Genomic DNA, 23,489 nt, shown 5'->3' with positions numbered 1-23,489 from the left:
CCCCCCGCAGATAAGAAAGTTCACAGGAATTCGCTTCATACTTGAAAAAGATCAAACCTCTCTGTTGCGCAAGAGATACGGTCGTGTCCGTTGTTGCACAACTAACGGGTGTTCAGAAAAATTCGCAATTTCAATTTCCGAAGCAGAATCAGATAGTTCCGGCTTAATAAATGAATCAGTTTTGGGCTGTGATTGCTGCTACTCATATGCTGGAGCACATCCGAAATCTGCGGAAGGGGCAAGTTGACGTAGGGAGACCGTTTCTTCCATGTCGTTATGGTGTCTGACGTGCCTACTCAGGGTTACACTCCAGGGGCTCGACCTCTTCGCCTACTTCGAAGATCGTGTGTTTCGCCGCATCAGAACTGGTCCTGACGAAAGCAACCACTGCTGCAAGGACGACTGCGGATTTTCGATTGTGATGAAACATCGGCTCGTGTGGAGTGGCATTGGTGGCCGTGCACAACAAAGAACAAATCGAGTGGAGAGCCTCTTGTAAAACGGTTTCCCAGTGACTAATTTGAAGACGTTTTGATCGTAATGAGTGCGTAATAACTTCCCACAAAGTTCCATTTAATCTTTCCACCTGACCGTCCCCCCTTTGGTTGTATGGAGTGGTCCGACTGGTTGCTACACCTTTTTCATGAAGAAATCGTTTGGTCTCATCCGAAATGAATGATGAGCCACGATCCGAATGCACGAAACTTAGCAGGCCAACTGTGGCGAAGAGTGGCACAAGGCATGATATCACCGTAGACGAACTGATATCTGGACAAGCATAGAGATAAATAAAAATAAATTGTTCAGCTGTAACACCCTTCTGGTGCCTAGCCGCCATGCCACCGGAAGGAAGCACGAGGGCTAAGATACTGCCAGGTCGCCCAGGGGAAGTCGAGTGGCAGAGGTCGGGTTCGAACCACGGACCTTCCGGTCAGTAAATTCGCGCTCTAACCACTTGGGCCATCTCGCCCCTGGACAAGCATAGGCGAACGGAAAACGGGAATATTCGTCTACTATCATCAATAGATATTTGTTTCGAGTCGTCGAAGGCAGTGTTCCCCTGAAGTCGGTGCCTAAACGTTCAAACGTTTGTGTGGCTTCAATGAGTGTGCAACCAGATGACTTGATGAAACGTGGTTTTAATTCCGCACACACATTACACTGCTTAATGACAAATCGGATGTCTAGGGGGAAGGGAGATTCTTGGCACGAACGAAATGCATCATGCATTTTGCTTCAGGATGGCACAGAGTAGCGTGCAAGCGTTTTAGATCCAGCTGAGATGAAGTATTCACACAGACGCTCCGAGAGAGCGTGTCAGCAGCTTTGCTTTCTATGCCTGGCGTATAGGTTACGTCCTAAGAAAAAGGCGATAACTCCATCCGCCATCGTTGGATTTTGCCATTTTTTATTTCCCTTTTTGTTGTGTTGAATACATGAACGCAACGGACCGCTGATCAGTTATAATTTTGAACTGGGTACCGAGTAGGTAATGCCTCCGTTTGCGCACTGCTTCGACAATGGCGCACGCTTCTTTCTCAATAGCAGAATGTTTTTCGCTGGCAGACAGTGTACGTGAGAAGAATGCGACCGGTCTGCCATCTTGATCGGGTGTAGCGGAAATCGCAACATGAGATGCGTCAGTTTCAAGCAACAAAGGTAGTGACCACGGCTGCATCTACCAACTCCTTTTTGAGACTTTCAAATGTTTTCATAACGGATTCAGGGACAGGAAAGGTTGTATTTTGAGTTATTGGGTGGGTTTTATCAGAGAAGCGGCCTATCCAACGACAATAGTACGCGAACAAGCCAACCACTCATTGAGACTTCATGTCTTTCAGAACGGGCAGTTCTTGCAAGACCTTGAAGCGTTCAGGGTCTGGTTTGACGATACCTTCAGTAATTTCATAGCCAAGGAGTCTGAGTTTAGTGGTGGAAATTGTGCCTTTATCGTGATTTAACTGAAGGCCGGTGCTACGGTGAGAAAACGCTGGAGGTTTCGATCGTGTTCTTGATTCTTTCCACGGACAGTCATATCCAGATACGCATATGTCCCGCTAGGTTTTTCGGCGCGTATCATGTCATCCATTACTCTTTGAAAACAGGCTACTCGTTACTCCGAAATGTATTTTATGGAATTGAGAGAGATTTTTGCAAGCCTCAAAAGCCGTGTAGATTCTATCGCTTTCCTTAATGGGTATTTGATAATACGGACTTTCAAGATCAAGCGTGCTGAAAATATCATATTGAGCTATTTTACCACTAAACTCTTCAAGTCTGGGGAGCGGATAGGCGTCCAGGTGCGGCTCGGGAGCCGCCTTTCCGGTTCCCGTGTCTGTTATGGAGGCTTTTTGGGGACGAAAAGAAAGTCTGTGGATGCAGCTGTTGATCCGAGCGTACCTCTTGTTGGGAATTGACGCATGTGATGTTGGAATTTCCACGACACAACCAAGCGAGCAGACCAGTCCCATTCTCTCACATACACTGTCGGCAAGCAAGAAACATCAGTTCGCTGTTGAGGGGGAAGCTTTCGCAATTGTTGAAGCAGTGCTCAACTGCAAACAGAACCGAATCGGGACCCATTTAAAGATGGTAACAGTTGCTCTTATTTATTCAACACTGAAAAAATAGCAGTAAACAACAAAACCCAACGATGACGCATGGAGTTATCGCCCTATGTAATCCAAAGACCGAGCACTAACAAACTGCTGACACTCTCCCGAATATCCTTGCGAACAGTTCATTTCAACGGACATAAAACACATACATGAAACTTTGCTATCATTGGGCAATACGCATGATACCTTTCGTCCGCGTCAACCCCCCTCCATGCTCCCTAGAGGAAATCCGACTTGTCATTCGGAAATGCCACATGTGCGCGGAACCAAAACGACGTTTCTTCTAGTCATCTAGTGGTACACAATAAAACCACCCAAGCATTTGAACGTTTAAGCATTGACTTCAAAAGACACTGCCTTCGATGGCTTAAAATATCTGACTATCGTAGGCACATATTTTCTTTCGCTTCTTCATTCATATTAAGCAATTTCTCCATGAAAAAGGCGTTGCCACTGACCGGACCACCCTATACAACCCAAGAAGGAACAATCAAGCCGAACGACCTGAATGAAACTTTGGAAGGCTGTTACGATTTCAATACGATTAGGAGTTTCGAAGCAGTCTTCCAGAGTCTTATGGGTTGGTCCGGTAAACCAGAAGGAATCTCTGGATATCCTCTCACCTCGAGATTTTAGCAGCGCCTGTTTGAACGTATCGACGAAGCGTTCTAGCTGACCGTTTGATTGCGGGTGGCGTGGCATTTTCCGGCAGAAATTTTGGAGGCAGCTAGAGCTGAACTGCGATCCATTATCCGCACTAAAGTCTCCGGCAGGCTTTGCTAGCTGAAGATCCGAGACAGGACTCGCAGGGCTGGTTGTCGTTGGCGGCACAGGCTCAACTTCTGGCCACCTGGAGAAAGCGTCGACCAAGATGAGGTGTGTCACCACCAATACGATCAGCGTAATCAACATGCACCCGGGACCAGGGTTGTTCGGGTACAGTCACAGGCAAGGCACGGGTTGTTTGGAGCAGCTGCTGGCTGACGTGGTTATCGATAGACAGGGCAGCGGTGACGGAGTCCTTTTTTGGAGCAGTGTGATCACCGATCTGTCGTGAGAGTGCATCCTCTTGGCCGAAATTTTCAGTGCGGTGATACTGAATTTCAAAGTCCTAGTCAAGCAGGGTGAGCGCCCAACGTTGCAGTCAATTCGCAGAATGAGCGGGTATGCCAGACTTCGAACCAAAAATGGTTAGCAAAGGCTCATTATCGGTCAGAAGAGTGTATTGACAGCCGTATATCATCTCGTACAATCGATGGATGGCAATGAAGCATCAGTGTCAACACTGATGTTGCTATCCTTGATGATGGTGATGGACGGCAGACTTACACCAAGGCCTCTTTCTCAATCTGACGATACTGTTGTTCTGCTCAGGTTGCCGACCTGGATGCATGCATGATCGCATGATTCTATCTGGGGAGTACATGAAGGATGCCAGTGCTAGGCGGAATTCTACAAGGTTACCGTTGTACAGCTCGCAGTAAGGCGCTGCTACGACCGGGAAGCCTATCTTGTATAAAATTGGCCGACAGTTCGGGCCTCTTACTGTTTCAGCATTAAGCCGAGCTCTCGTTGGTCGAAAGCCTGAACTCAACAACCAATCATGATCCAGTATTGGCCCGATGCCGGTTGCCAGTTGTGCATCCAGAAGGTTGTAGCCGCTGACACCACATATACGACGCGCTGTACATGTGTTTTTGACTCAGCGGAAATGTACGTTGTGCACTGGTGGTGGTTGTTTTTGACAGGAACGTTTGTTTGGGAGGCTCACACTTGGAACTAAGCTGAGGAAAATATCGTTTTTATGGACAAGGCTGACGGCACAAAGAGAGGCATCAGCTGCCATGAAAATTGGCAGCCTGGAATCCTAGTGTGCCAGTAGCAGCTCGGAGCTGCGAATAGACGAGCTGGCAGAAAGCAGCGTCATACTCTTCTGACTAAACCCAAGTCACGTCCTGTTTCAGAAGGCGATGGATTGGCAACCGGACATTGCAGTGCAGGTAGAAACAGTTAGTACTAGCTGATAAGACCCAAGAAACCGGAGCATAGTAACATTCTCGGAGGTATCGAAAATGAATCCGAGATACTAAACGGCTGTCATGAAGAACTGACACTTCTCAGGACGGAGGCGAAGGCCGTCGTTCTGGATGTATTGGAGCACGATATCGATTTGCGCTCAAAGTTCATCGAGAGAGCCTGTGTTAATTAGCACATCATCCAAGTATACGTCCATCAACTGTTGGAAGATCGCAGGGACCGTCTTAATCCGAATGTTAGACAATTGTGTTCGTACAGACCCCTATGTCTGTTGATGGTCAGCAGAGATCAGGGCTCCGGCGCAACTGTGATTGCACCTATGCGTTAGCCACGTCAAGTTTGGCGAAACAACTGCTGCTGTTCATACTTGTGGGGCCAGATGGCTCAAGTGGTTAGAGTGCGAATTTACTGACCGGAAGGTCCGTGGTTCGAACCCGGCATCTGCCTCTCGACTTCCCCTCCCTGGGCTTGGGCAACCTGGCAGTATCCCAGGCTCGTGCTTCCTCCGGATGGCATGGCAGCTAGGCACCGGAAGGTTTTCACAGCTGAATGATTTTCTTCGTTCATACTGGTGAATAGATGACCGGGCAGTTGTGCTGGGTTCTGTCGTAGAATCAGATTGCAGTACTTGTCCAGTTTAAAAAGCAAGAGCCGGACTTTCCATGGATCGTCCTGAGCAGTGAGATCGACTCAAATTAAGTCCTTGTAAAATAAAAATAGTCGTTCGGCTGTAACACCCTTTCGGTGCCTAGTTGCCATACCACCCGAAGGAAGCACAAGGTCTGGGGAGCCGAGAGGCAGAGGCCGGGTTCGAACCACAGACCTTCTGTTCAGTAAATTCGCGGTCTAACCACTGTCTCATATCGCCCCCCCCAGAAGCCCTTGTAGCGGTGGACCCATGTCTCGAATGTGACGCCAACGTCTACCTCACAGTTAAACTATGCTATTCGCCATTCCGTCGACCTAACCTGGCACCGGATCGGACATAGCACCAGCAACGGCAACCTTTAACTGCGTAAGCAGTTCGATGAGCTTAAGCTGTTGCTCAAGCAGTTCCTCTACTATCGCGGGACCCATTACGAAAAGTCTGAAACAAACCTCGTTGCCAAAATGTTATGTATCTGAACGGGTACGACCAATCATAATACATAGTAACATATTACATAATTTGTGAACGAGCGCACAAAAATCTGCACCTGGGTCACATAATACCGAAGACTTGAAAGATGGGTATGTTTATGTTGCAGTTTAAAAAACTGTCCAAAGGCGAAGCTTTGTGTTAGACGGATGCCAAAAGGATTTCAGGTGACTACGGTGGTACGGGCCACTGATTACGGCGAACATTTTCGGAAGTGAAGCTCCCAGATATTTGTCTTGAGTGTTGGGATCGGTACCCAACCGTTCAGGGCGTAAGGATTTATCCACTGTCCGATTGAACTTTTTGGACGAATAAATCGTTGTGTTTGGCGGAGAATGCAGCGCGGCGACAACCAGAGTAAGGGGCCAGAGGGACCCTCAAGGAGGTGTAGTGTCAGACGGCAGTTCTGCTGCTTAGATTTATCCGGGCTTATTCGTGAAGCAAGAAGCACTAACCTCATGTTCGCGGGTGATATGAGTCGAGGTGCCTATGGTGAGTTTGAACCACGGACCTCCCGATCACCAAGTTCGTGCGTTAACCACGGCTATCTCGGGACCTTGCCTGCCAGAACAGACAGTGTGAAGATTTGAGAATGCATCAGGATCGAACGGTTTGTGTCGGAGCCTCTTCGAAGACAGAAGCGGATCTTTAGTTACCCACACGGTACACTTTTTTGCGCTAAGTAGAGTGAAGTGAAAGTACTCCATGGAATAGAGCACGTCGACGACCATTCCTTTCTTTCAAAAAAGGGCGCGCGAAAACATAAGTAACTTTGTCATTGACAAGTTAGCTTTGGCATTGCAGGTGCTCTGTGGTTGACTGACTCCAGCGGTAGGCAGATCCGTGAGAGCCAACCTTGTCTGGACAGACGGTGTGGGGTCTTATTAGGTGCTTCTGTAGAGTCCTGTGGGTAAACTGTATCCTAGTAGATTCTAGTCTTGTGATGCTCAGACGTGCATTCAAGGCTTTTAGCCGGTGTTCAGATAAGCAATGTTCGTCACGTTCAAACCAACGTCAGTTCCTACCCCGAAGAATGAGTTTTACTTCCAAATGAATAAAAAGCCAAAACAATTAGTGACACTTTTAGACGTGGTTCAGCAATGCAGTGACTGGCAGTGCTGCATCAAAGCCATCGTCCTCAATTCCTAGCTGCCCAATTTCCCCTTCGACTAACTTTAATGAACTACAGCAACTAACCGATTGTGTCGCCGCCTTCAGTACCCGGTTATTTATGTGGCCCATTCTTCTATGATCGAAATTGTAGCCTCCGAACCTAAATGGTCGTTAGTACGTTGCCTGAAGTTGATAAACTGAACTGAGTTGAAAGCATAGCGTGCGTGTAGTACTAGTCAGGCATATGAACTCTCAAGTTAGTCTATTGGAGCTTGATAAAATCAACCTAGGGAATTGAGGTTTTGCAGGCACTCAACGCGGTAACAATGAGGACCGTTTCTGTATAACGTCAATACCCAGCACAGTCTTAACACAGTTATCTGGTATCCCTGATCCTCCACCAGCCGTGGACACTAAAAGACCGCGTTCCAATCAGTTCCCGGTGGTGAAGATGCATGCACAACTTTAGACGTCATTAAACATCTACGTCGATTCTCACCCCGCTTTGGTCTGTACGGGACAATTCGCTTCGGGGAACGTCTCAAACTATGCATTAGGTGAGCGCAACTTAAGTCTGACCATCTTTTGCTCACAGTCGAATCTCTCAATGAACTCAAGCCGGTGTTCGTTGTAATTGCTCATGCTTGTTAATTTACTATTCAATAGCGTACCACCCGCTGAACATCTACTCACTCTATAATCGCCCAGATAGGTGAACTTATCACACTCCTGGTCGCATGCTCCGTATACCGAGTAGCGATTTTCCTCGAGAGCCCCTTTTTGCACAACTATGTAACCGATCGAAACGGTCCATGGAAGGTCAAGCAGTGACCTCGTCCAGCTGTTTCCCTCAATACATGGTTTTCCTTCCAGCTCTCCTCAATGAAAAGTCCACCGTCACCCCTGGGTTGATGCATCAATTAAATCACTTACTGTCTCCAATAACTAGCTGTCTACCCATGTCTTCTTAGATAATTGGAGAATAAAACTATGGTGGATGTAACCACTGCACAACACGTACACTGTTTGCAGCTGAAGATGGTGTATTTATTCCTACTGGCCTGAGCCGTAGTTGTAACCGTGAGGCGTGGTAGTCAGACTCTCCGGTCGATAAAAGGGTTGCTGGGAACTCAATAATATTTCTAATCAATTGGTTCAGTTTATCAGCCAAAAGCCATGTACGATGGGCACATTCGTTCCAGCTGCTACGGTTTCGATAATCGGAAAGTGGGAAATACAGCCACGCATTGGAGATGGTATGTTGCGTTATTTGGGGAACTGGGTGTAGGATGCTGGCAAAAGCTGTCCTGGTCTTCCCGATTCAAGAAGTAATCTCATCTTTAGCCAATCCACTTGACCTTACACAACTCTCCAGGCAAACAAATTTATTTGCCGCTTCGATTGGCTCTTCTGTAAGCATGATGTTCGGGTCGAATCCTACCCAATCTTGTGGCAGCACTTTGCTGGTGAGGAGCACATTCCAAGCCGTGCGACAGAATTAGATTATTTGAAATGATTTTCAGCGAAGCATCAGTATTGAACGCTATTGTTATGCTGTCGATAATGCTGACGCATTTTTGAAGGATCTTAACAAAGGAGGGCAATATCGTCTGCATACTCAGTGTCTGTGGGCATTTCGACTCCCGAGGTGTCAGAGACAGACAGGGAAGCTTCAATCGGAAAGGAGGGCAAGACTGCATACTCAGTGTCTGTGGGCATTTCGACTCCCGAGGTGTCAGAGACAGACAGGGAAGCTTCAATCGGAAAGGTGAGAGAGGGCAGCCTTGCCTTGCGCCACCATGTGTGATGAACTCAGGGGAAGGCTTGCCGTATACTCGCGTACGCCCACAGGAGTATGCATACAAAGCCCTCATAGGGATACTCTTAATGGCCAGAGTTTCTCCCGGTCGACAGCGTCTGAAGCTGTCGTTTGGAATAGTGACGCTTTTCAACAACTGGTATCAAGGTAAAGATGTAAGTCAGATATAAGCTTAATTCATACGAATGTCTTTCCCGATAATCGATCAACCTATGCAGAATAATATTAGAGAGCACCTTAGATGAGACGGATACAAGGTTGGCGTCACGATAGCTTTCACCTAACGTCTTTGCTCCCTAGGATGATGGTTAAGGAGCTCCCTTTGATTAGTATCCCAAATCTTATGCAGTATGGTCATCAGACTGTTCACCAGGACCTCAACCTTCGAAGAGTGCGGGATGAAGACCATTCCAACTAGGTGCCTTGTCGCGTTGGAGTGATACCTTACGCTGGATTTCTGTTGTTGACAGCGGGCTGGTGTCGCTGATCCATTCAGGCCCGTTGGGTTTTTCTAGCAGTTGCGTTGAAGGAGACCAGGCGTATTTCAAATATCAGGATAATCTAAAGAAAACAGTCGAACACGTTCCAGACAACCAAGTAGGAAAGCGTTGAGTTCATAACCAGTCTGTGTGAACTCATTGAAGAATACTCCGAACAATTCAACAAGTCTTTTATATCCGCGTTCACACAGTACACAGACTGGCCGTCGTCCCCAACACTTGCCTCATCCCCTTATTCTCGTTATCCTCGGTGAACGAAGTTGTAGCCAATCTAAAATTTCCAACTGTATTCAAAGTCTACAGACAAGTTGACGGTTTTGAACGCACTGACTGGAAAGTCGTTCCTCAAGTTCCAAACAGAAAGGTTAAAGTAGAATTGTCGAACGATGAGCAGCGAGTCGCTGTAGTATGAGCAATCATGTAAAGCAGTCATGTGATGTCATGCGTTTCTGTGCGATAGAAGTGTAGAACCAATAGGCGGCTAGTATCTCCATGTTTATGGGAGAAGCGATGCTGCTTCCACATAGGGAAGTACAGCATAAGGAACGTTGTCCCAAAATCCGTTCAAAGTCAAGCGTGTCCAGTGTGACCCCAAAAGCATTTGTTGTTCAGAGTAGCGACAGGGAAAAAGCATCTGTCTCTGTCTGCCCTCGGTCCCTCAGCCTCTCGGATCCTCCACAATCAAGTGGGCCAGTGTCAAGGAGGGATCCTCAACCAAACATATTTTCGCGGACCTGCATGGCCATCATTATCGACATCGACAGCATAACATCAGTGTTCAAAACTGTTGCTTCGCTGGACAACCGGAAATATTCGCTCTCAGCTTTTTGTTCGTTTGTTTCTTGAGTCACTAGATTTGACCAATATGCCTTGTCCAACCTGCCGCCCATTAAGTTAAACCATAATAGCACTGATAATGCCAGACATTCCAACATTGGAAAGGCGTATCCGCTAAGATCTGTTCGGATTGATCGGTCAGACAGGAGGAAACTAACATTATTATCCTTGCGGCGATGTAAGTGTTCAAGGCAGTTGACTTAGCCCGGAAGAACCACCTCCGGGTGATCGATTTGGAGTCTATGCTTGTCTCGCAAGCACCGTGGATGGAGTTAAAATTAAAATTAAAAATTAAAATGGTTAAAATTAATGAGGGTCAGGAAACTATTTGTCAAACCCTTATCCATTGACCAACCTGACATGAGTGAATCTGTGGATGCTGCACGTGAATCCTCTTGTACAGCTTGGGTTACTGAGGTCGTCTGTTCACGGTGACTCTCGAGCACCAGGTCCAAACGAATGGTATCTAGACGTATTCAAAAGTGGCAGAAATTTTCTAGTAACCTACCTGACACGATGGTCTTTCATGGTATCAAGGGAACCGTAAAATGGGGTACTTCAACGACTGTCGCGGTCTTCAAAAGGGATACGCGAACACTGTGAAGCACATCGCCGCGTTATCCTGTTAATCGTGATTACCTAGTTATTCTCTGGTCTTACCCTTCGCAGTGTGACGACGTGCCCGCGGAACTCAAGTTGAGTTTTTCCCTGCCCTGTGGCGAGTTGACCACGCTTCTGCTTTCGGAGGCCAACAATAGTCATATTTCTTGGTTTTCGCTTTTGCTCTTCTGGCCCTGTGACAGTGTGGCAAAAAAATTCAATAAATTCTCAGCTCCCTCAAGGTATTGTACATTAATGCCTATGGACACCTAAGGGCCTGTGTTAGGCGCTTATCTGAGTGCATTGGAGGCGGTAGCTGATATAATTGATGCGTAAATAAAGGGTGGTCAGTGGACTTTTAATTGGGGAGATTGGGAGTGGAGCAATGGATTGAAGTATCCCAACGAGAAATTCTTTCGGTTTTTGGAGGTAACCGAAACGGTATCATTTGACCTAGAAATTGTCGTTCTTCGAGTGTGGCTTTAGAATGTGTATTGATCACGGTCGCTTGAGTTTGGCCTGTCAGTCTCAGGCACAGTGAATCGAGACAACTGATTCCAGGTAGGATGTGTTCAGAACCAGCTCCACGAAAAGTCCTTGGTCAGTCAGCCGTCTCCTGTTGAGTGCTGTGACGTCGAGCCAATCTACAAAAGGTAATCTGCAACAAACTTCTAGGGGTCGCGCAGAAGATCATTTGGCGACGACCGTCCGATAACTGACTACGATGGAGGAACCCCCTAGTCGCACGGAGCAATCTGGTTCCCACATAGGATGACTTTCTACCATCCTCACTTCTCAGATCTTGGCAACTGTTAGAGTATCACACTTAGCACCCAGTTACCGTCGTATTTCTATGTATCAGAGCTGCCTTTTTCTATCGCGGATGGGACTTCGCTGTGAAATAAGCTAATGCAGCTGAAATGCCAGTAAAATTGGCGAATATTATCACGATTATTTAGAAAACGATCTGCTATCATTTCCAAGTAGTTCCCTTTTGCCAATGAAGCCCTGAAAGGATGTCCGCTGTCCCGTTTCTGGTTCAGTTTGCCCTCACCAGAAGTGAGGTTTAACTTCCGACTATGCTGAAATACCCACCTCATGATAAAATTATGGGAGCATCCCTGTTTATTGTAATATCTCACCGTCCAGCTGATTCAGTAGCACAGTTTTCCTCAGTGAAGAAAACAGATCAGCAGGCTGATGAGCTTTGGCGAAAACAGTAGACAGGAGAAAGAGGAAACAGGTGCAACGAAAACATGGGAGTGTTTTTTGTTGCTTGTTACCAGCACTCGTCAACGATTCAGGTTCATGTCTCCGATACCAAGAAAAATAAGGGCAATGTTCGAGATATGTAAATCTAGTAACATCTCTGAAATAGGCATCAATTCAATACATCTGAAATGGCGAAATTTCATAAACTGATGTCTGACGTCACATTTCCTTATAATGGGAGATAAGGGGTCGCAACCATGAGTCATTGATGTACTCTGGTGGATGGATCAGAGATGCTTGAAGCTTACTGAAAATCGTGGCCATGTAAGGGGTCAAATGATTAGTACACGATGGAGTTACCTGAAAATCAACTGTGAAGTTTTTCAATTTATTGCATTGAAACTGGTTTCGAGTCAGACAACGGTTTGTACGGTTTTGCTGATGTAAAGCTTTCCAACTTCTCTGTGAAGATATTTTCTCTAATATTAGAATGTATAGGATCTCGTGATACATGAGTTGAGTTGCCACTATCGTGTGTTGGGGCATGAATACGGGCTATAATCGTTCAAGTTTCCTTTCAATACCCATATTCCGTTTTCTTCCAGTGGGCGTCATTGATCAAGTAGACTGCTTCTCTCTGTTCCTGCAACAGACATGTGTGGTTAGGGTTGTACTCGATCATTTCCACTCACCTGGATAAATAGGAATCGGTCCATCCTGAACCTACCCTGGCCGGATTAGTTATGCACGTATGGAGGGGAATTCCACGGGTGAGTGAGCATCGGCGCATTTGTGGCCGTAGACGGAACGAACAATCAAAATTTAATGCATCCATTAGTGCCTGTTCCCATCGGTTAAAATGAAGCCCTCCAGACTTTAGACCCGAGACGATAGCTTTCCACGGAGTATAATTTAACTACCTAATCCGTCCAATATCTCGTATTTTCGGCTGTTTGATGTGTGCCTCTTGTTTAGGGTCTCCAGTTCGGGAGACATGAAAGGTTGGTCTTGTCGGAATGGGTGTATTCGAATCTTGATTGAAAACAATGGCCGGATACCTCCATATCTAGGCAGACGAGGATAAAATGGCTACGAGAGTATCCTTGTATTAAAAAAAATCGTTCAGCTGTAACACCATTTCGGTGTCTGACTGCCATGTCAAGGAAGCACAACTGTTGGGATACTGTCAGGTTGTCGAAGTCTGGACGGGAAATTCAGAGGTAGATGGGTTCGCGCTGTAACCACTGAGCCATCTCGCCCTTTCTATTTTTTTATGATAAACAGACTACGGAAGGCAGTAGTCATCTGAAGTGGCCCTGACGAGTTGTAATTGTGCCGGCTTGTAGAACCTAAGCTTGGTCTGTGCATATGCTAGATGGTATAGATGTAGACTTCCGGCCCAATATGGATGAGACGGCATAAGTTGTATTTATTGTTGATCGGAACAATACCTGATATCGTAATAGAAGGGATCCAGCCTGACTCCCGAGCACCGTTTTTTATCATTATTTTTCCGTTGTGTTGTGCACTAACAGTTAGAAGCAATTAACTAATTTTCAGTAACCAGCTTGAGGGTAGTGCGTCCATTTTCTAATCGCTGTGGCGACTCCGCAGGCTTTCCGGATAACTGAATGATGTTCCTTCGTCACGGATCACGCCAAAATCCCTCCGTCTCGCTTGATAAAGATAACCAGTCAGCTGTAACACCCTTCCGGTGCCCAGCTGCCATGCCTCGAAGCACGAGGGCTGGGATACTGCCAGGTTGCCCAAGCCTAGACAGGGGAAATCGAGAGGCATAGGTCGGGCTCGAACCACAGACCTTCTGGTCAGTAAATTGGTGCTCTAACTACTTGAGCCGTCTCGCCTGAACGATGCGGTTATTACTCGTCCCGACAAGTTTCAATAAGAACAGTCTATTGCCTCATTCACTGCACTTCCGACCCCTCATTTTGAAAAGTTTAAGTTGGTTTTTGACTGATGGACGTGTGTTGTGTCTGAACGATCGCTATCAACGCCTATACGCCACTTGAGAAAGAGCACCAACCAATCCTAGCACAGAGGGAAGAAGAAGACCGGGCCTTCAGAGGAGTTTTACTGCCTCAAGCAAAGACGAAGTACAGTGGTAGCATCGTCCAATATATGTATTCTGGACAATCTTGAGGAACGGTAAATCCATTAGCACACGAAGTGTAACTGGTCAACAGGAAGGAAGTGTGACCCTTTTGGAGTGAAAGGCACGAAATTCATATTTTTGCAAACTAAATTTGGTACTCACTCGACAAGTAAACGGTTTTCATGGATACTGATTTCCCCAACAATGCAGGAGATGATTTGGTACAATAAATGGGATCCCTATCCGAAATAATAAGGGAAGAGACCAAATGCTCGTTTTTTTTTAAATTTTAAATGAGTGTGGAGGCAAATCATCTATTGTTTGTAGTTTGTCGGGTTCTGGCCGATGCTGGCTTAGGATATTTCGTAACCGAATGTGCACATTAGTTTTGTAATAATGGCCTCCTTTACAACAGATCACACGCGTGCTTTTTCCTTCACTATCTTAAGCTGAGCGTCCTCGGCCAGATCAGTTTTCCAGGTGGCTGCCAGATTGCCTACAGATATTCCATACAAAAGCCATTGGGGAGCCAGAGTTGAGTTTAGACCATTGACTGTCTGGTCAGTAACTTCTCACTACTGAGCTATCTTGAGCTCGGTTGTCTACACGCTAAAATTGTCAGGTAGTTTTTTGTTTATGTTACCATAACTAGTATGCTGGAAGCAAGCAGTCCCACTCGTTACGACAAACGGCATTCGACTGAGTCTCTGCAATTCTCAAAAACTGGCAGTTGGGTTGTTCGCTGAGCCCATCAGTTAACTTGTAGACGCCTCATCACTGCGACGAGATATCGTCAGTGCCGGGTGTACTACCAAACTGCGGACCTCATTTGGTGTAGCTTTCTATATTGTTCTGTTGATCAGGCTTACCTCATCCACTGCTGTCAATCCTGACGAACTTTTCGAATTTGAAGCAGAACAATACATTCACTGTCACATCGAAAGTACTCCATGACTTTCGCTCTCGTAGTTTTTCACATCTCGCCACGTCATGCGTGCTGAGGTGCGCCTCAGCACTTCAACGCTGATGACCCCTATGCTCTCGTGCAGTTTTGTTAAATCACACTGGACATTGATTTTTGTGGAAACAGTTGGTCTGTGTGCGCATCACTTGGGGCTTTCATGGATCGGGTAATGCCGCCTCCCGAACCATGGCGCAAGCGATCACTTTTATCGCTGTAAACTTGAGGCTCGTTTACTCTGATCGAGATGAGGATGTCATATGTGAATGACTTCTCTATCCCATACTATGACCAGGTTGGTTCGTTCGTATCCATGGTCGAATGAAAATGACGTCTGACTTCGTAAGCGACTGAACTAACTGGTGAGTCTTGTCGTAGCTGAAAAGAACTCGGTGTCTGTCAATTGGACGGATTCAATCCGTCAGACTGTAGTAGAATTCCGTCACAACTCCGACGATCAGTTTGTGAGGAAGCTCTCAGCCTAAATTCATCGAACTTAACGTTCCAGCTAACTCGCCGCACGGTTGTCTGTCGCCTAACTGAACGCTGGTCGGCTTGTCTTCCTGTCCATCTGTGGAACTGTACTGCATCCCTGTCCACTTAGATGTTGCTACTGGCCATGGAGTACGGTCAGCTGTGATCCGTGATATCTCTGGTCGTGGCTTATACGAACGCAGAACCCTACGCACGAAAGCTGAGTGAGTTGTGGCACTCATGCGTCAATGGCGTTGCGTAGGTAGCATCAATTTGATTGTTTGGCCCTGTGGCTAGGTTTTTAATCTACGGAGTCAGTAGTAGTAAATACTAAGTATAACTAATTTAAATAACCCTTTTTCAGCATGTACCTATCTTGGTTCTCACCGACTCGAGTATCACTAGCTTACTAACCTTGTAGGGTAATGTCGGGGGTACCTGTCTCCATCCCTTTTGGAAATTTTCATAGCAATAGACGCATGCTTCACTCCGTGTTTACTTTTTACCATGTTCTGCCCTTCAAGGAAGACTATCCACTGGATTATTTAAAATTGTCTGCTGGTGTGTGTAGGTCTGTGAACATCTAGATGCAACGATTTTGTCCGACCAACTATAATATGTTCTCCATGTTAATCAGAAAACGTTAAGCATGTGATCGATTTTCTTTGTCACTCAGCTGCTTCCGTGTCATTATCGCACTTTCAGCAAGAAAAATCTACAACCAGACTCAAGCCCCTGTCTGTCTAGGTATTTCACCCGTGTTTGTCTAACTAGATACCTAATCCAGTTTGTCGCTACTCATATCGTCTGTACATAGTATCAGAATATTTCATTGAAGTATTCTGACAGCACGCCCAGACGCAATTCGATTATAGCTTATTGACTGCGATCTTCACTCATTCACTTGCTTAGATGTAAGTATAACTTGGAATGTTTCACTGCGCGTTTGCGAAGTCTCTATTTAATGGTTGTCCATTACGTTGTTTTTGATGCGTGGTCATGAGATTATTTTCCTTCTTTCAGCCTTTCGGTTGCCCCAGCAGCGTGCACGATGCGGCATGGAACTTAGCGGTATGAGCAAGGTTTCTGAGAGTACTTTGATCAGTTCTTCTCCGTCATGCCAGACTCACATTTATGACAGAATTCCGCGCAGCCCAACTGCGGTGGTGCAGCCCAGTTCACCGATACCGTCCGCACACAGCTCTGCAGGCACCGATGGATTGAAGTTTACTCTCGTGGACGAGTCGCCATGTTTGGCGGCTTTTAAGTCACAAACCGACAGCAATCATCATTCCATTTCGCCAGAGATTTCATTCGCCACTTTTTCCAATAATCTGGAACGAACAGATGATCTTTCAGTAACCAACCAGGCGACGTCGGGCCCTGACCTTTCCCAGCTTCCAAACGACGATTCCAACGACATCAATAGGTCATCTGCCGTCGGAAAATCCCACTCGAGCCCTTTAATATGCACATCTCCTGCTATTGCTCCTGGTTCAACATTTTTTTCTCCTGATCACCAGTTATTAAATGGAGGGTCCACACCAATTTCCTTTGTTTGCCCAGCAGATTGCACTACCCTTACCGCTGCCGATACGTCGCTCGACGTTAATGGATTGTCTGGGTCCCATACTACAGCATCGCCTAACGATGTTGATCGTACAAGAATGGATCTCACAAAGCTGGATGAAACGATTGATTATGTCCTATCGGCAGCACGTAGCGATGATCCATGTGAGGGGCTGTTTGTTCTTCCATGCCGCACCCGTGAACACACAACATTGTCGTCACCAACCTTACGGGCTAACACTCCGACATCAGGCCATTTGTTTTCTCCTTCACCATCACCTACTCCATCCTCACCTCAGTCTTGCCATGCTACGGCATCTCCTCTTAATTCTACTAATAAGCAACTACATCTATATGTCAGCTCCTCGGGTGTCTCCAGTATCGCTACCGCAACTTCCATGCCCCGGTACGTTGTGGACCAAAGTTCAGGACTAGTACAATTGTCTACAGGTGTTGTGAATTCACAATGCCTTCCAGCAATGTGTAATGGCCAGCAGTCCCTATCTTTTGTCCAGGTCTTTTCGGATCCACCAAGTTCATCTAGGATACCGAATCATGAACGTTCCACCGTACCTCAGTTGGGGTCCTTGGTTACTTCTCCGCAGGTGGTTTTCCATTCTGGCCTGTCTCACGCCGTGCAAAACCACTCAATCGCACAGGTAAATCACACTCTTTTACCAACGGCTGCGGCGGTTAGGGGCTGTGGGCCACTGGTTTCTCCTAACAAATCCAATTTGTTATCCCCTGCCACTGGTTCCCGTTCCACAAAATTATCAACAATCCCCTGTGCTCCCTTTTCTTCGATAGACCCTCTCCTTTCTCCTAACAGAGCTGTAGTAATCAGTCCCCCTATGTGTGTTGTACAAAACTCTAGACTGGCATCTCCAACTCGTAATGTATCCGTCTTTTCAACCTCCTCCAATGATATGCCAAACCAATGTTCCCAATTGCCGGGTGAGCGACGCCACTACGTACACTCCCAGGTTCCAGTTTCTTTTCGTCAGCCCATTGTTCCTGCACAAGCATTCACCCCATCATGCATATCAGCTGCCAATACAGTATGCTTACAACCTACTGTGCCTGATCAGAACATTCCACTTGTACATCCTGGTCCCACGAATGCCGAATCCCTTCGACATATTACGCAGAGCCACTCCGCAGCTTCGAGAAAGCGAAGCAATACATCCGGTTCCGGTCTGTCGAAACGTCGGAAGACAACTGCCGCTCCTCCCACGTCGCTTATTAACGGATCCACGAATCTAATCAAAGGATCTTTACTCGAACCCAATTCTCCCTACCGAGCCAACATAGTAGCACACGAATATTTTGAGAAGTTAAAGCTGGGTGATCTGAAGTCGCTGGTTTCCGCACCTGTGTTACGACCTTACCCTTCCGTATTACCACCTGTTGGGAGCACTGATGTTGTGACTCCGTTTCTGAAAGTTGACGACGAACAGTCTGTTTTATGCAGAAAGGGCCTGAAGTACATTCATGGTTCAATGTCTGTCCATATCCCGAAGTGCTCTCTTTCGGAGGCTTCAGACCGAAAAGTTGACAGTTATATTCTGCGCCATTTACCAAACGCAACCTTCATCGGCCCCTTGGTTTGTGGCTCGAAAAACCCCGCTCATACGATGTCCCCAGCGTCTCCTGTTTGTCCTTCCCCCGAGCCTTTAACATTTGAAAACCATATGTTAGCTCTGTTCTCCACATTCAATCGGTCTCCGAAGGAAGAATGTAAGTCCACGTTGGTAGTTGACCGAAGCGTCTCTCAGAACATGTCAAATATGCCGTCTTTCGCACCCAGGTTACTGCCAATGCTCGCTGAAGTGACGCCGAACTCTGGGAAACCTGATGCAGAACGATCAACACCCCCACTTCCGCTTTTCCACATGCCTAATCCAAGACTTGTGTATGATCATGCACGGTCAGGTTCTACCGACCGTGATGGCGCGGAATTTAACACAACTGCTCAATCAGAGACTTCTCGACCAAATTCAACTGTTATTTACAATTCACCGTCTCGTGAACCAAATGATGTGAAGCCGCCCGTCAATACTGCACTTGGAACGGGTCCCCTAATTGACTCAGAGACAGGCGAAATTGTTGCTGGACACCGCTTCCGACCACCTGCAGAACCAATGCATTCTGACAAGTTACATATCACGTTTACCATCAATCCATCAATGACTGGTGGCATTCCCAAAATCGTACAACGGATAGCTGAATTACTGGGGGTTGAGCAAGATTCCGTTTCCTATCAGGTTACACGGTCTGGAGCTCAAATAACTTTAGACCAAAAACAATCCCAGAGCGAGGGTTTGATGCGAAATCTCGAAAGCCAACTTCGGGAGCACTTTACTCCTCTATCGTTACACGTTGAAACGGCTTCAGTTAGGCCAACTGATTCCAATATCCATTCAGATTTGCAAACACTTGTGGAACGAGAGGAAATTTTGATTCACCCTGGGACAGGACGGCCAGAGTTGAAACAGAATGTCGATACCTCAAGTGTTTTAAAATCAGACGGCCCTTGTATAACGAATTCCGATCGGACCAGATATTCGGAGGAACCCGTAAGCGTCGTTTCGCTATTGGCCAACAAGCATGGGGTTTCGAAACCTTGTCAAAACTGTGATACACTTGTCTCTCCATACAGTGGCCATCGTAAGACCCTCGATGATATTGCTGCTTTAACCGGTTTGACAACGCGCACCGATACAAATGGAGACTTTATATTTTGTTCTAAGGACTGTATGTTAGCTTTCGCGCATTCGATCTCTGTTCGTCGGCTTTCTCTGGAAAGTCCTACTGCTTGTCCAACTTCCACCGCCACCACTGGATCAGTTTCAGATTCTCGGCCGCAGACATTGGTGTGTGATTTATTTTCTACAGTTCCTGTCGTCTTACAGAGCTCTTTACCAAAGCTAGGAAAATCTTCAAAACGCCACCCAACTGGCGTACCTATTGTGGCCTCAGGCCACAAAAGGCGGCACGTTTCAGCTGCACATGGAACGGCAAAACACAGAAGATGGCGTGATTCGCGTTGGTGCATCTTCTCATCAGAATTCGTCCTAACCGCAACTCCAGCACCCAGTGATAAGATTATAACATCAGGACCGATAACGTTTTCTCGTGATGACGGTCCATGTCTGCGCCCCCCTCCTTCAGCTGACCCTCGACGTTGTACGCTCTGTGGTACAGTAGGAGATGCTTCGGAGAATGGTTTGGGTCGATTACTTCCGATGAATATCGACAAATGGCTGCACGTTAATTGTGCTCTTTGGTGTTATGAAGTATACGAAACAGTTGGGGGTTCTCTAAATGATGTTGATATCTGGATTAAGAAGGCAATGGAAACTAACTGCACACACTGTGGACATTTTGGAGCCGGTCTACCATGTTACAACCCTCGGTGTACATTTTCATATCACGTTTCTTGCGCTATCGCCATCGGTTGTATGTTTTTCACCGATCGTGGTATGTATTGTCCTCAACATCAGCCAAGAGAGGCACACCCGATGCAGCTCCCCTCTCTTTTAGTGAATCGTCGTGTTTACATAACTCGTGATGAAAATGCGGAGGTTGGTGGGGTGATCCACGAGGAAGACAGAACCAAGATTGTTCGAATAGGGAGTGTTTGCCTCCATAACGTGGGGCAGCTGTTGCCACACCAGATCGAGAGTGGGTACTTCCACACTCGGCGTTACATCTATCCGGTTGGATTTCACACTGTAAGAATATACTGGTCCATGCGAAAACCTCATCGTCGAGCGCGCTATGTTTGTGAAATTGACGAAGCAGATGGACGACCATCTTTCCGCATCACTGCGTTAGACGATGGCTTGGAAGATGTGACTGTTGTGAGTGACTCGTGTACCGGTGCCTGGCAGGTTATTCTTTCGCGCATCGAAGGCTTGCGTAGAGAAAACAACATGGTACAGCTGTTCCCGAAACACATCAAGGGTGAAGACCTCTATGGGCTATCGGAACCACATATTGTGCGGGCGGTTGAATCTCTACCCGGGATGGATGGTCTGCGCGATTATGTATTTAACTTCGGACGAATGGAGCTGATAGCGGAGATGCCGCTGGCAATTAACCCTTCTGGGTGTGCTCGCACGGAGCCCAAAATGCAAACATACGTTAAGCGGTCCTTCTTGAGCTCCCACAAACTTACACCGACCACTAGCTCGCCCGTAGGGTTTCGCCGATCCGTGCATCCAAGTTTATCTAATTCCACGCCTTCAGACTATTCGAAACAGTATCAAAGCAGTCGATCTCAACAGTATAGACGTCTGAAAGGCGAAGCCTCCAGTAACGTTATACTCGGTCGATCAAGAATCCAAGGGTTGGGTTTGTTTGCTGCTAGAAATTTGGAACCGCAAACAATGGTCATAGAGTACATAGGCGAACTCATCCGATTGGAGCTGGCGAACAAGCGCGAGAAAGACTATGAAGCACACAATCGGGGGATTTATATGTTTCGTCTGAATGATGACACCGTGATTGATGCTACTGTCTGTGGTGGACTCGCCCGGTACATTAACCACTCCTGTCAACCAAACTGTTTTGCGGAATTCATCAACTTCGGTGATCATTCACACATCGTGATCATAACCAATCGCTTGATAGAAAAGGGCGAAGAGCTTTGCTATGATTATAACTTCGATTTGGAGGACGGTGGCAGCAAAATTCCCTGTCTGTGTAGATCGACAAATTGCCGAAAATGGATGAATTAAATTCCGCTTTCTGCATTCAGCACTTGTGTACTACGCTTTGATGTCCAGTTTTCTGCACCCGGTGATTATATCTGGCCGCTTACACTCTTTGTTCGCGATAGATCCCTTCATACGCAGTGCCTGTTTTCTATCAGATGTCAGTGCAAAGTTTTTCCGGCTGTCCAGTTTCTCGATGTTTGCTCACTTCGCATCATGATTTCTCACCTGTATAGTTTTAACACACTTTTTATACTTCACTACTTTCCGTCAAATGTTACTTCCCTGCTTTCACTCAATAGCACATGCACAAACAGAAAGACGGTGATATGGGTTTATGGAATTGTCGTGTAAAGTGATCACTGCTTTAATTTAGTCTCTTCCCCTTTTGACCTGTAGAGACCCAGTGTTGTGTACATCTCCCTTTGTTAATTTTTTCTACTAATCTGTTTCTTGCATCGTGTCCCCCTGTACAGCCCAGACTTGCCGATCGTGTATGAGAATGATTTGTTCCACATTCCTGTCGTTTGTACATACTTTAACGGCCTCCTTCTGAACGCCTCTATTTCCCGGCTATTCGGCCAAACTCCATCCAGTGCAAACAAAACATGTTATACGGTCTGAGGTCGTTTACTCTTTTGTAGCGTTTATCAATAGCACTTTTTTAAACAAACCCACTTACTTTCCAGATGTAACTACTTTTTACCTTAGAATGGCGCAGATATTGGTTGAGTTCCCATTGCATCCTGCCTACACCCGTTGTGTCCATCGTGCTTCTACACGCATGCATTTGAATACCGAAAAATATCGTATTCACACTTTGCTATGGTGTTGTGATCTTTCGCCATCCAAACTAGGCACTGTCCAATTCGCGTGATCTCTGCGCTAGGCGGGCTCAGTGCGCGTATTCCGTGGCTACTACAGATGTAGTTTACTGCCTTCCGTGATATGCTCTGTGTCCATCAGATTCCTTCGACAATTCTACTTGCCGTGAAAGAATCATTATGCCACTCATCATGTGTGGCATTATCGGAATATCCTGAGTGCACATCAGTTGACTAGTTTCGGCCCTTCCGTTGGTCATACAGATTCGATAATGATTAAAGTTTCGTTAGAATGCACGGATCCAACGGGGTCTTTGTCGGGGTTCGGTAAGCTGGGATGTCTTCTCTGTACTGAAAGACATTCTAAGATGTCAGGCTTGCACCCAATTTCACCTAATCCAGAGGCGGTGAAGGAAAGCTTCGGTTCACTCCATCGCATTGGGTTGTTCTTCGTGATCCGCCTTCATTTAGTTTCATGCACTGAATTATGCTAATATGTGCCAGCTGCTGTCGTTCATGGTTCTTTGCAGGAGCCGGGTTGAAAATCACTAATGAATGAGCTGATGCGTGGTAGAGAAGGAATTAACCAGATAGGCCCGTTACTGATGTTTCCATACTAGTTATGGTTTTTTCGTACTTCACAGTCCCTTTAGCTGTCGGTATGACAGTTGTCTGAGCATTTCGGTTTGTCGACGCTGTTCCTTTTAACTGAGTAGGGATTGGGTTCTTTGCTCTGGTTCTACGACGGGCTCTCCGATGAACCATTTGTCAGGGTACACGATCCGAGTGTAAGCTTTATATCGATTAGGGGCTTGTAAATGTCCTAACATGGTTGCAGAGCTCAGCTACATTCTGGCTGCATGTTTAAAGTGGATGTGGCCTCCACATCAATCGATGTAAATGCAGTGCTGGAGCGGATCACCTGTCGTGGTGTTAAGTGGGTTCATTGGGTTGTA

General features: G+C 46.5%; 1 protein-coding gene across 1 annotated transcript; it reads left to right on the top strand.

Moving 5' to 3' along the window:
* Window positions 1–7,375: 7,375 nt before the first annotated feature.
* T265_13605 (hypothetical protein) lies at window positions 7,376–22,504 on the top strand (the record flags this gene model as incomplete). Its single annotated transcript, XM_009169661.1, has 2 exons — window positions 7,376–7,463; window positions 16,446–22,504. Coding segments are annotated over 2 exons (5,376 nt in total), but the record flags the coding sequence as incomplete, so codon positions are not given.
* Window positions 22,505–23,489: the final 985 nt, after the last annotated feature.

This window comes from Opisthorchis viverrini, assembly GCF_000715545.1.
Source record: "Opisthorchis viverrini unplaced genomic scaffold opera_v5_83, whole genome shotgun sequence".
In the NCBI taxonomy this organism is placed as follows: domain Eukaryota; kingdom Metazoa; phylum Platyhelminthes; class Trematoda; order Opisthorchiida; family Opisthorchiidae; genus Opisthorchis; species Opisthorchis viverrini.
The sequence above is the reverse complement of the archived record's forward strand: the minus strand, read 5'-3'. Positions and strand labels throughout refer to the sequence as shown.